Source organism: Lepidothrix coronata, unplaced genomic scaffold, assembly GCF_001604755.1.
Source record: "Lepidothrix coronata isolate B3197 unplaced genomic scaffold, Lepidothrix_coronata-1.0 Scaffold317, whole genome shotgun sequence".
Lineage (NCBI taxonomy): Eukaryota > Metazoa > Chordata > Aves > Passeriformes > Pipridae > Lepidothrix > Lepidothrix coronata.
This window is the reverse complement of record NW_016690497.1, coordinates 384,549-398,200: the sequence shown is the minus strand read 5'-3', so window position 1 is coordinate 398,200 and position 13,652 is coordinate 384,549. Positions and strand designations below refer to the sequence as shown.

General features: G+C 40.9%; 1 protein-coding gene across 1 annotated transcript in view; it reads left to right on the top strand.

The window, feature by feature from the left end:
* Nucleotides 1-13,166, top strand: part of SNAPC3 (small nuclear RNA activating complex polypeptide 3) — a 20,757-nt gene extending 7,591 nt beyond the window's left edge. The window contains exons 2-9 of the mRNA XM_017837919.1: nt 1,044-1,140; nt 3,096-3,200; nt 3,709-3,858; nt 6,973-7,055; nt 8,275-8,439; nt 9,463-9,570; nt 11,223-12,446; nt 12,477-13,166. Of these exons, the coding sequence (XP_017693408.1) occupies nt 1,044-1,140; nt 3,096-3,200; nt 3,709-3,858; nt 6,973-7,055; nt 8,275-8,439; nt 9,463-9,570; nt 11,223-11,370 (856 nt within the window). The 3' untranslated portion in view covers nt 11,371-12,446; nt 12,477-13,166. The remainder of the gene's footprint in view (nt 1-1,043; nt 1,141-3,095; nt 3,201-3,708; nt 3,859-6,972; nt 7,056-8,274; nt 8,440-9,462; nt 9,571-11,222; nt 12,447-12,476) is intronic.
* Nucleotides 13,167-13,652: the final 486 nt, after the last annotated feature.

Here is a 13,652-nt window from a genome sequence, read left to right as displayed (position 1 = left end):
TTGAATGTTGCCTAGGAATTTTTTATTAAGATATATAGAATGTTCCATCTTTGGAACATAATGGAAAAGCTTAGGATTTCTGGACCTAAATACTTCTGAAATAGCAACTAAGTTTGGAGCATGCAGAGGACTTCTCATTATCATGTGTGTGAGGTTCCTCCAAAGCCTTATGAAAGAAATCTGTAGGGTTTGCCTTTATTAACGCAAAGTCACATTGAAGCAGCCAGAGTGTTAAGTACTGATGCAGTAACCAGATAACCTCTTTATCTGAACCCACTCTGTATAGAATTAATTGATACTACTAGTGCATTTCAGAGGTTAAGCAATATATATTAAGTTTCCATCAGTTAGAGAACTTTGAACTCCTACTTGGCCAGTTCAGGGATTTGCTGTACTTTACATAGTACTGATGTAAAGAAATATGTTAAGATTGTGATCACTGTTAAGTCTGATTGTTACTGAAAACCATTAGGAAGGTTTAGAGGGTAAGTAGACTTGTCCTGGAAGTTAAGGATTTGTTCATGCAGTGGTTAAGTATATGTATTTTAGTAGGTATTCTGTGTATGACACTCTTTCTTGTACAAATGATACTGAAGTTTTTTTGGTTTTTTTAAAGTCTATGCCATGGGTCTGAGAATATTTGTGGGGGTTTTTTTCCTTGTGTTTTGCTTGAACATGAATCCAGGGTTTTTTGAAGTGTGGAAGGGATAGTTGAAACAGCTTCCTCAAAGGTAGCAAAGTGTTCTTTTCTAAGACAGCCTCTTCAAACAACATTTTGCTGTTATTTCTTGTAATGTAAAACTGCCCACAAACAACCTGTAACTTGCACATAAGGGGAAGGAGAAACACAAGCTGAAGTCCACAAGCTAGCCTGTGCACTATCAGGTTTTATGAGAATCGGGAGACTAGTATTTTAAGTTAGTCTGTCATACTAAGACAGACAGGAATCTTGCTCTTCGACAGCTGCTCTGTGGTAGCTTGTGTCATTTAAAAATATACCTAGAGATTCTGCATGAAAGTTGAATGAAATTTTGTCTTGTGTTTCTGCCCCTCAGAATTAGAAAGAAGGCCTTAGAGAGGAGAGAAGAAACAATTATTGTGGATCGAGCTTGCAGACAAGAAACTCTTGCCTATGAGATGGTAAGTTCCCTGTCACCTCACAGGCTCTCAAGACAGCCAAAATCCAACTTCTGGTTGCTTTTTTTTTTTCTGTACACTGAAAAGGTTGGTTTGCAAAAACAAGTTTGCAGGTAATGATTAAGGTTAAAGACATTTTATAGAAAGATAAGATAGGAAATCTGCTCCTTAGAGGTGATTAGAATCTAGTTAAGAAGGAATTCCAGCTCATTATCACTGTATGACTACTTTTATTTGGTTAATACTGAAGCCTTTTGTACAGGATCAAGTGTGCTGGGTATCATGTGAACTTATCATAGAGCTAGATAAAATGCATAGTGTTTTTGCTTCTGGAGACCTGTGTTGGAAACAAAGCTTTAATGTGTTGGTGAGCTAGTTTCTGTAGGGCTGAAAGAGGAAGACAGTGCCAACATGGTGGCAGTAAATTTCTAATTCTGCTTTGTAACACAAGTTTTCAGCCATTTTGAACTCTCAAGAAACAGGAGTGTGGTAATCAACCCCTCAAAAGGCATATTGGAATTTCTTTAATTGTGTTTAGTACCTTTTTTTATGATTTCCTCACAACCATTGAAGTCATAAACAGGAAAACTTAATTTCATAAATTTTCGTAGATTCATAGAATCATTAAGGTTGGAAAAGTCATCTAAGATCATCAAGCCCAACCATTACCTTAACACTGACAGGTCCGCCACTAAATCATGTCCCTAAGCACCACATCTAAACATTCTTTGAACTCTTCCAGGGACAGCGAAGTGCTGAAGTCCATGACTGGAACAAGCAAGCCATGAATTACTGAAAAAATTAGGGATGGGGTATAGTGAGGAAGGAGCCTCATGTGACTCCTAAACATTTTTTCCCCTTGATGTTTCCTGGTCTGTCATGAGTTATCATGTTTCAGCTGTTCAGAGACCCAGGCACATTATGTAAACAGCATGATGCAACAGCTGTGCTGTTCTCTTAGCCTGAGGAATATGTGACAAAATATTTGCAACAGAAACCTTCATAAAGGCTTTCAGCGAGTGGTGTCTTACTACTATTTCTGAAGAATGAGCACATGGTCAGTTATTAAATCCTTTAAGCAAGCAGTGGTAACTGGTTTGTGTGTCAGAGCTGGTTGGTGTCCTCGTACAGGATGAGAACAGTAAGAAACAGAAGTTTGGAACGTCTTGCATGAAGAAGGGAGATGGAAGCATTAGAGCCCAAGTATCTCTGAAGTCTCATAGGAGTACATGTTCCTCTTACTAAATTTGAGGAACAGTCCATGCTAGTGGGAAGTGCTTGTGAAGTCAGTATTTTCTCTTGATTTGTTGGAAAAGGAGGAAACTGCCACATAAAAGTGCCCTCTCTCATTCTTACAGCTGGGCTATGTCTTAACACAAAGTAGCATGGAAATGTAGAGATGCTTCTTTTCTAAAACACAGTGGTGTGGCAAGGGCAGTTCTGGGTTTTGGGTTTGGATTTTGGAGAAATTGTGGCTTCCAGCTATGTCTAGCTTCCCCAGAAAGAGGAAGTGTTGCACTAATTTTAATTTTCATGTACTTGTTCCTGTGGCTAGTTTCTAGGTTAGTGTTTCTCATTTTGAGGGTTGCAGTCTCCCTTTACATATGAAAGTATTCAAAGAGCTTGTCAAAGCATTAAGCAGTGGAAGTTGGTAGCAGCTGGGTTCCATGAGGGGAGATTGCAGGCTCTAATTACTTCGTGCAGGTCCTCTCCATAGCCAAGGAGTAGCCAGCTACCTTGTAGCAAAGCTGAGAAATGAAGGAACATGCTTGAAACTGGTAATTAGAGCAGTTTCTCACTTTGCCATCTTGGAGGAAGTGGACTGTTTTCAATTCAGAAGGCTACATAGTCAAAAATGAGTTGGTTAGAACAGCATTTCTCAGACTTTTATCCAGAAGCTATGATCTTTTTGTGGTTGACAATATAGTATATGTATGTGTATGTATATATTTTTCCAGGAGTCACATGCAATTGGAAAGAGGCCAGACAATCCAACAGATATAGTCGAGGAAGGAGAACTACTTTTAACTCTGAACATCTTCTATCCTGTTATATTTCAGAAGGTTGGTACTAAATTCTCTAGGTTGTATTTTGATGTCTGTTCCCTACTCAAGTAATATCTTGCTTTCCTAAGTCCACTGAAGATGTGTAGTAAACCCTTCAACCGTGGTAATTTCTTAATGCTTTTCAGAATCTGGCTTTCATTCTGTTAGTGGTTTACAGAACAAAACTTTTACAGTAGTTACTCAGTAGTTAATTTATTTCACAGAAAGCTCAAAATCTGAAACGAAATACATGAAAACTAAAGTAGTCTTTCTGGATTTGTTAAATGAGCTCAGACTTTCTATCTTTCCTGCACTTTGCAGTGGAGAATGTGACTTTTGAGTTTCTGAATATAACTAATAAATGTCAGTCTTAGGGGAAGCCGAGGCTAGATGCTGTTTAAAATCTCATACAGAGAAGTGATGCGCCATACACTGCCAGTAATGACCTTAAGCTGTCAACTGAAGAGCAGTGCTGATGCTGACAAGTAATAATTTATCTGAATCTTGTATGCTGTTTCCTTTGTAGCATAAAGATCACAAACCCTATCAAACAGTCCTTGTACTGGGCAGCCAGAAGCTCACTGAGCTGAGAGACTCGATTTCTTGTGTCAGTGACCTCCAGATAGGTGGTGAGTTCAGTAGTCAGCCAGACCAAGCACCAGAACACATCAGCAAGGTAAAACTTTCTATGTGGAAACCTCTACCTGTAAAGGAGTTTTGAAAACATACAGGAGAGAGGGAGATAAGAGTTTTGTTTTGTTGTTTTTTATTCAGCACTACATTTACTTGCATTGCCTGTTGGTTGCACTGCAAGTAAATAGAATCATAGAATCATAGGATTAGCCGGGTTGGAAAGGACCTCTAAGATCATCAAGTCCAACCCTTGATCCAACACTGCCATGGTTACAGACCACGGCACTAAGTGCCACATCCAGTCTCATCTTAAAAACCTCCAGGGATGGTGAATCTACCACTTCCCTGGGCAGCCCAGTCCAGTGTCTGATTACCCCCTCTGTAAAGAATTTCCTCCTAATATCTAACCTGAACCTCCCCTGGCACAGCTTAAGCCTGTGCCCTCTTGTCCTACTGCTGGTTGCCTGGGAGAAGAGACCAACCCCCACCTGGCTACAACCTCCTTTCAGGTAGTTGTAGGGAGTGATGAGGTCTCCCCTGAGCCTCCTCTTCTCCAGGCTGAACAACCCCAGCTCCCTCAGCCTCTCCTCATAGGACTTGTGCTCCAGTCCCTTCACCAGCCTCATTGCTTTTCTCTGGACCTGCTCCAGCACCTCAATATTTTTCCTGAACTGAGGGGCCCAGAACTGGGCACAGCACTCAAGGTGTGGCCTCACCAGCACTGAGTACAGGGGAAGAATCACTTCTCTGATTCTGCTGGCCACACTGTTCCTGATCCAGGCCAGGATGCCATTGGCCTTCTTGGCCACCTGGACACACTGCTGGCTCATGTTCAGCTTCCTGTCAATCCAAACTCCCAGGTCCTTTTCTGTCTGGCTGCTCTCCAACCACTCTGTCCCCAACCTGTAGCGCTGCAGGGGGTTGTTGTGGCCAAAGTGCAGGACCCGGCACTTGGCCTTGTTGAACCTCATCCCATTGGAATCAGCCCAGCTCTCCAGCCTGTCCAGGTCCCTCTGCAGAGCTCTCCTGCCTTCCAGCTGATCAATGCTCCCCCCCAACTTGGTGTCATCTGCAAATTCACTAATGGTGGACTCAATCCCCTCATCTAAATCATCAGTGAAGATATTAAACAGGACAGGGCCCAACACTGATCCCTGGGGGACACCACTAGTCGCCAACTGGATGCAGCCCCATTCACCACCACTCTCTGGGCCCAGCTCTCCAGCCAGTTCCTAACCCAGCACAGAGTGCCCCTGTCCAAGCCATGGGTTGCCAGCTTTTCCAGGAGATGGTGTCAAAGGCTATGGGAGATGGTGTCAAAGGCTTTGCTGAAGTCCAGATAGACCACATCCACAGCCTTCCCCTCATCCACCAGGCGTGTCACCTGATCATAAAAGGAGATCAGGTTGGTCAGACAGGACCTGCCCCTCCTAAGCCTGTGCTGGCTGAGTCTGATCCCTTGTCCATCCTGTAGCATTACCAAGATGACTTGTTTTGTGAATGTCAAGAAAAACATCGTTATTTGATATCTTTTCACCTTGCCAATCTTACGTTTTCAGCTCCTTCCTCCCCACAGTCAGACATTGGAAGAGGCTGCCCAGGGAAGTGCTGGAGTCACTATCCCTGGAAGCATTCAAAAAATGTGTGGATATGGCACTTGGGGACATAGTTTAGTGCTGAACATGTGCATGAACATAGGCTGGATTAATGACTGGACTTATGATCTTAGAGGTCATTTACAACCTTTATTCTATATCCAGCCAATTCCTAGGAAGCAGGGTCTCACCATGCATATGGTTGCTTTGGAAGACAAATTCTTTTACCATGAATGGCCCCTGCCTCTTTCCCTCTGGTTCTCTGCTGATCACAGCATCATGTAACATGGGATAGCCTTTGGGTCAGTTTGGATCAGCTCTCCCAAATATATTCCCTCTCAGCCTCTTGCACAGCTCCAGCCCACTGGCCTTGGGAGGCCTGGAGAGACAGGCTGTGCAAGCATTGCTCAGCTGTGTATTATCAACTCTCCCTAGCCAAAAATGCAGAGCACGCACTACATGGACTGCTGTGAGGGAAGCTGACTCCATCCCAGCCAGACCCAGTGCACCTGATCAGGATACAAAGTACTTTTTGCTGAAATGACAGAGAATTATTGAAGTCCTGTACCCTGCATGCACACACACACAAACAAACGCACAACCATGACATGGGAGCACTCCCTGGTCACATCTATATAAACAAGACAGGCATGCAATTTTGGAATGTCCCTTGAAAATTCTTTCTTAATTATGTAGCTTGTCACATGCAGACAGTCCATTTGTGCCATTCTCTGTCAAAAGTAATTAACAGTTCATGGCACTCGTACCAGCAGTGCAAGAGTCACCAGATTCCAAATCAACTTCAGAAGCTGAGCTAACCATTAACCTCCTGTCACCATGTTCTCCACTAACCCATATCCCCAAGTGCCACACCTTTTCAACATTCCCAAGTGCACACACCTTTTCAACATTCCCAGGGATGGCGATTCCACCACTTCCTGAGCAGCTCATTCCAATGCCTGATCATTGTCTACTGGTGGGAAATAGAGAATAAATCTCCTTTTTTTGCTTTCCTTCTGTATGCAACCTTTGCTTTTTCTCATTAAACTGCCTTTATCTCAACCCACAAGCTTGCCTGTTTTATTTTCTTTCTCCAGTCCTGTTGGGAAAGAGGAGTGAGAAAGGAACTGGGTAGCCAGCCAAGGTCAACATCTTGCTAATTTTTTAAAAAATGTTATTAATCTTTTCTAAAGTCAGTGCCGTGCAATTACCTAATTTGTACAGTGATGCTTATGTTCTTGTTTTATGTTTTTGTAGAAATCTGTAAATGCTATGATGGGGAGAGAAATCAGAGAAAAGCAGTAAAGTAACCTGTGGCTGGAGAACAGTATCAGCAGAGTAGCTGCATAGATGGCAATCATATAAGTCTAGTTGTCACATCAGCATTTAAAGTCAGTCCAAAACTTTTATTAGAAACCTGTAGAATGAGGTTTCTTAATATAATTTAGATACCTAAAATACTTGGATTTTTGACATATTCTTGTTTAAGGTGTTTAGTCTCTCATAACACTAATGTTATGAGACACTAGTGTTATATATAAACAGTTCTCTCTGTCTCTCAGGATCTCTACAAATCTGCTTTCTTCTATTTTGAAGGCATCTTCTATAATGATAGAAGATACCCAGAGTGCAGAGATCTGAGCAGGTAGGTACAGTATTTGTAGACGTTGACTAAGAAAAACCTTAAGGGAAAGAAAATTTATTTAGTTCCTGTGTTTTAAATACTGGAATATTTAGAGTATAGAGTGGGAATGGACTTTTCATAACTGTCTTTTCAGGTTGAATTGATTTTTACATGGATGTTTAACTTTACTTGCTCTACTTATTCCTTCCATTCACTTCCTTTTTGAAGAGTACAAATCCATTTTTTTACTGCATATCCTGTTTTGCTCTGTTGGGATGGGATTGCTGTGGAAGGTGGCAGATACCAGTTTGTACTGACTTTTTAAGTGCCCTCCCTAGTTATGATGACCATCAAAAGACTGTGAGGTAGAAGATGGGTCAGAGAGACAACAGGCTCAGCTGTGTGAAAGTTGCTTTTTCTGCTCAGTCTTGAAAATATGCTGAATGCCTTCACGATAAAGTCAACACTGGGACTGTGTGACTGTTCAGAAAAGAAATCTGAGATTTTAAGGAAGTATGGACTTGCTTACACTTCTGAGATTTAGGAGATCAAAATGTTTAAAATGGCTGGTATGGAAGAGCTGAGTTTGGACCCTGTTGTTTTGCCAGACTTGTTGTGTGACTTCAGAGAAATTAGTTATTTTACTTTTCTTTCTGTCTGTGAGCAACAATGATCTTTGCAGAAAGGCTTGTGATAACAAACACAGCTTGTAGAACTGAAGTGCCTTGTATGTAGGAGTGTACTGAAAAGCCAAAAAATAAAGAGTGGCCAGTGCCCTTCCAGTGCTAAATTTTGAAAATATAACTGTGCAGTTGTCAGCTTTATGTTTCTCCTTGACAAAAACAAACCAAAAAGTTTTTTAATACTTTAAAACAAAGTTATTGACCAAAGGAACCAAATAACTTGCCAGTAAGTGGAATTATTGGACTGCTTGAGAAGTGTTGTGCTGCAAACAGTCTGACCTGAGTGGGTGCCATCAGGACCATACGCTGACTAGAACTCCTCAGGAAACTCTCTGGTGGGGATTTAAAGGCAGATGTTCCACAAGAGCAGTGCACAGTGCTGTGGGGTTGTGATATTGCTGTGAAATCACCTTCAGTTATTAAAAAATGTTGTCAGTTGTTTTGATTTATGTCATTTAACTGGTCTCAGTGAAGAGTCTTGCATGTCCCTCAAGGCATCTTTTTCTGTGCATTCACAGTTCATAGCATTCCTATGCTGATTACCTTTCTGTTTTCAGAACAGTTATAGAGTGGTCAGAATCTCATGACAGAGGCTATGGAAATCTTCAGTCTGTTAAAATGGAGGACTATGTATTTAATGATGTGTCCCTTAAAATTGGCTTTCCATACCTTTTCTGCCACCAGGGGAACTGTGAGCACATCATTATAATCACAGATATAAGGTAAGTTACTGTTCTTTGGGAGTCCTTATACAAATGAAAGCAAGCCTTCTATGGACAAACTTCAGACATGAAATGCCAAATATTTGTTTGACCAACTTATTAACTTTAAGATTATTCTGCTGCCTTCTTCAGGGCTTATTAAAATTTTTATTCCGTATACATGTGAGTATCTCTAAAATAATCTTCCTTGCTTTTTGTTTTCATCTGCATAAAAAGACTGCTTCCTAATTAGCATGGTATGACTGCTATATGACAGGAATGGCACTCACAGGGGAAAGCTCTTTTTATGCGGAGCCAGACTGTGGCAGATGTACATACTGACTCTGGAATGGCAGGGAGCGGAATGGTGTAGGCTCTGGCTGGACTCAAATGGACTAGTTAGTGTGAGCTTAAAGCTAAGGGGCAGGAACTGAAAAGGGAACAGAGGAGTTGAAATAGTGGGCTGAAGTGGATAGGCAGGAAGGAGAAGGAGGTGGTGGTAATGACTGTGAGGTGGCACCACATCAACAGTAGAACAATGGTGTATACTCTGCTCAGTGCATTACAGGTAGAGAGCACTCCTTGGATTGTCTGTAGTGCGTGACAGGTCATTTTCAGTTCCCAGGAGCCTGATGTACCAAAGCATTGATAATATATGGTGCCTCCCAAGAGGAATACAACCCAAAGACTGGTATAGGTGTTGCAAGTAGATGATCTCAGGATTATGAACCTCTAGAGATTCACCTGGTAATAGTCTGTTAGCCTGTGTAGGAGATAAAAGCTTTGAAAAGACCATATACAGCAGATGATCTGAAGACTTCTGAGTTACTGTGCAAACTGAGTTTACTTGTGACCATAAAATCCACAGATGGTGCAACTAGCAGTCTATCTCCAAATTTTCTTCTGTGTCAAGGAATGTTAAGCAGAAATCTAGTCAGAGTTTACACAGGAATTTAAATCATACCATATTCAATGTCTGTGCTTATCATCAGATAAATTCCAATGTGGCAGAGTCTTTATTGTATATTATGTATTTCCCTCAAGGCTCATTCATCACGATGACTGTCTGGACAGGAACCTATATCCCTTGCTAATCAAGAAACACTGGCTATGTACCAGAAAATGCTTTGTGTGCAAAATGTACACAGCAAGGTATGCTACATTCTCAATTCTATTATCTTAAATAAGTCTCTCTAGGTGCTGATAAAGTAGAAATCAAAGTTCTGTATGTATTTCATAATAATGATAATAATAATCTTCACTCTTTGAGCAGTTCTCTCTCTAACTAGGAAAAGGCCTCCTGCAGGTAGTGTTCATTTGGGGTTGATGATTCAGGAGGTTCAAAAGAACTAAAATGATGAAAAGGCTAATTATTTGGCTCATATTTTGTTGCATACATAGAACTCGGCTCTCAATCAGTTACTTTTGAAAATAATGCTGCATTTTCCCCCTTTGCAAGACATGTGTTGCAAATGCATTTACCAGAAGTCATACAGAGCTTTTGTTTAATCTAGCATCTAAGCAAGAATAGATGTCTAATATAGTAAGATCTAGAGATTTTTAAAAGGCATGCAGCTTTTTCCTCAGGAAACTCCTAACCTCTACCTGAAAACTGTGTGCTCTGTAGTACTTGAAGGAACTTCTTGTGATGCAGATTTTCTGCAGTTAAGAGAGGAGAATGTGAATATGGTGGTCTTTATGCTCTTTAATTTAGATATGAAAAAGACTTTAATAGAGAGTGGAAATTCCTCTAAAGGAGTTTCATAGAGTAGGCTGGGCTCCCTGATTTTATAGGTCTGAAAGATTTATTTGCAAAATCACCTTTTGCCCTTTTTTTTCCCCCCAGGGTAGCTTATGCTCTCAGCCTTAGTTTGACACAGCAGCTGCATCTTTGCTATCTTGCTTGTTTGGCCTTAGACTTCCCTGGAATCAGGCAAAGAGCCAGTTCCCTTTGTGGTGGGAGCCCATCCCAGTGTTCCTAGCAGAGCCCCTAGGATGGCATTACAAGTGGCTGTAATCTGGGAGGCATTTGGCCATAAGGGGAGGTGGAGCCAAAGATCAATATGGTGGAAAGATGGGGTGGGGAGGGCATTACCAGAGGTGGTGTAAATTCATGAAATTAAAACCAGAATTACGCACTAAGCATAAGTGAGGACATGATAAACCATGGACAGCAGAGCTGCTTTGGCTGGCTGTCCTGTGTGCTCTAATCTTTACAGATAGCATCTGTAATCAGTACAGCTGTTAATTACCTTTAGAGTCAGAGCATAAATTAGTTGCTCAGTGACATGGCAGGTCCTCCTTTTACATGTTAACTTGTGTTCATGGTAACTTCAGTGCTTGTGGAGTGTGCAGCAGTCCTCTCCTTCTTTCTTGTCTGCATCATCCAGGTCCTACTTTTAGGCTCATAAATGGATTTGGTTACTTCTCAAAGTAGTTTAGGTCAGTCACGTCTGCTCTGTATCACAGTTTCTTACATTAATGGAAAACAGGGTGACTTAAATGGCCACAGGGTGGACAGAAGATTCCTTTTAATTTTTTGTTCTGAGGCACTCTACCAGCTACGCAGGTTTGAGGAATTCCTCAGAAGTGCTGTTGTAGCAGCTGGGATTGACAGTGAATGGGTGTGGAGTTTGGAAATAAGCTGTGTGCCTGGGGTGGGAAATATGCAATATTTGTAGTACCTGCTCTGTATAATATTACTGATGTTTGGTGCTGCCATCCCCAACTGTAAGTAAAATGTTGAGATGTTTGTCACAAATGGGTTGGACTCATGAAAAACACTTGTGTTTTGTAACCTGCAGGTGGGTAACCAACAGAGACAGTCTGGCACCAGAGGATCCTTGTTTCTTCTGTGATGTTTGTTTTCGGATGCTCCATTATGATGCAGAAGGCAATAAACTGGGGGAGTTTCTTGCATATCCTTATGTTGATCCTGGGATTTTCAACTGAAACTGCCATGTGCCAGAGTGAATTCAGTGAAACTACATTGTTGAATCTGTTGCTCTGGCTGTTAAAACCACTGGAGAGCTTGAGTTTTGAGCATACTGCTGGGTTTTGGGTTAGGTTTGTAACCCTCTGCCCTGAGGTGGAAGGAGCTCTTTGCACTTGAAGTCTTTCTGTTATGCTTTCTAAGTATGATTGTAAAAGCTAAGTTAGCATGGAAAAATATAATACACTTTTACAACATTACAGCGGTTTGGAGACTATGGACTAAAAGTACAGATGTTTAAGAAGAGAACGCCTGGCAAAAGAGCCATGATTTTTAGGAGTTCTGTGCATCCAAGGATCTGTAAACCTCCCAGGATGAGAACATGGACATCTTACCTTGAAAACTCATCATCTATGAATAGGGGTGCAGGGCACTGAATTTGTAGGGAGGAGAATGCTTTCTGAGAAAGCAGCTCAGAATTACGGTTAAATTCTTGGATTTTTCCTGCAAATGGGGGTGCTTGCAATCTGTAAGCTACTGCTGTCCATGGTTTGTGACTCTGAGGACTCATTCTGTGAAGAGTAAACTACATTTCACTGATTAATAAACTGTAGCCTGCCTTTCAAATAATTTTGTTAATTGTTTACAGTGCACAGTGTTCACTCTGCACTTTTTTTTAAGTATTCTGTTACTGTAAGTAATGTTTTTTATTAAAATGTGACCAATTTGTACTTCCTGTAGTCTGATATTAAACTGAAGCTCTGTCAAGACAGAATGTACTTTTTTTTAAAGTCTTCTGGAGTTAAGATGATTATTACTGGAGTTCTTTGCAGTTTAGGAAAGTTTGTAGTGCTAACTGCTTTTCTTTTGAAAACCTCAGCTAATTCTCATTAGTGTAAAGACAGCCTACTCTGACAATCTTCATACAGCAAAGTGACAAACTGAATTCTGTTCAGGTCCTGTAGCTGCAGATTCTTCCAGAGCTTACTTGATTATCTTAGATGTCCTGAAACAAAGGTATCTTGAGCATTTGCAGGACTCCAGTGATCACTCATATACCTGTCTACTTTCTGGTGGTGTATTAGGTCACATGAATGTAAATCTGAGCTTTTTTTAGGAACAAAAGAAAAAAGGTTAGTTTTTTTTTTTTTTCTGCTTGTAAGCCAGCCACCTGTTGTATTTTAGTAAATCAAGCACTGATAACAGCAGATGGTGATAGTTCTTTTATCCTACAGGAATCTGCAAAAAACGGAGTGCCTTGCCCACCACAACTGTTGCAAGTCCAGCTGCTGGGGCTAGATTGCTTTGTGGTGCTGATGTTTAAAAAGCCCCGCAACACAGCTCTGGTTGCAACTGCAGCTGCAGTATTTGCCTCATAAGCTGCTACTCTTCATCTTTCCCCCACCTCCTCCTCTTTCAGCTGTTTCCCAGAAATATATGGACTTTCCAGTCCTCTTCAGTATTGGATCTCGGATCATAAAGACAGCTGGCATAATTTCTAAATATATTGTTTGCTTGTTTGATGGCTTCTTATGCTGAGTTCAGCATAAGTTCTACGCAGTCAGGTTTTTGTCTGGGGGTTTCTTCCTTTAGCTGTAGGCAAAAGGGAGTGGCCAAAATGTGAGTTTATTCTTTCATTAAAATAATTTGCCTCAGTATGCTCTCTCACCCAACCCACTTACCTTCTTTCCATTAAAATAGTTGCTGTCAAATCTATTTCAAAATTGGTGTCCCTGCAAATTAAGAAATTTTAGAGAGCCAGTGCCATACTTTCAGTCAGGTAGAGAGAAGCTGGCCACACTCTGGGTGTGGGAGTTAGGAGCATTCAGTGCTTAACTACAAAACAGAGAACTCTTACTAGAAGCTTGCTGTTTGCATGACCTGGTCCTACTTCATATTTAATGATTTAATTTAAATAACAGAGGAAACAAAAAGGTTATGTGAAGTCATAGTTTTTAAAGATACTTCCCAGAAGCTGTCACGGGACAACTGGGTCTGGTCTTGATTTGACATGTCTTTCTGAATTAGTCCTATAAGTGAAATCCAGCATAGCACTCAGTGTCTGTAACTAAATTTTTATGACACCAGCTGGGTATTTGTGTTTTAGGAACTTGTTAAATGCTGAGTTTGTTGGTGATCAGAACTTCAAAGCAGCTTTATTAGTTCATGATGTAAAATGAGAAAGTTTTTTTTTATAATCCCTTCTCTGTGTGTTTAGTAGTTTAATCTAAAAAGCATTAACCTGAACTTGTGGTTGGCTTTTTGCTTTGATCTTTTTTAAACATTTAGTGATTAGGCAGCA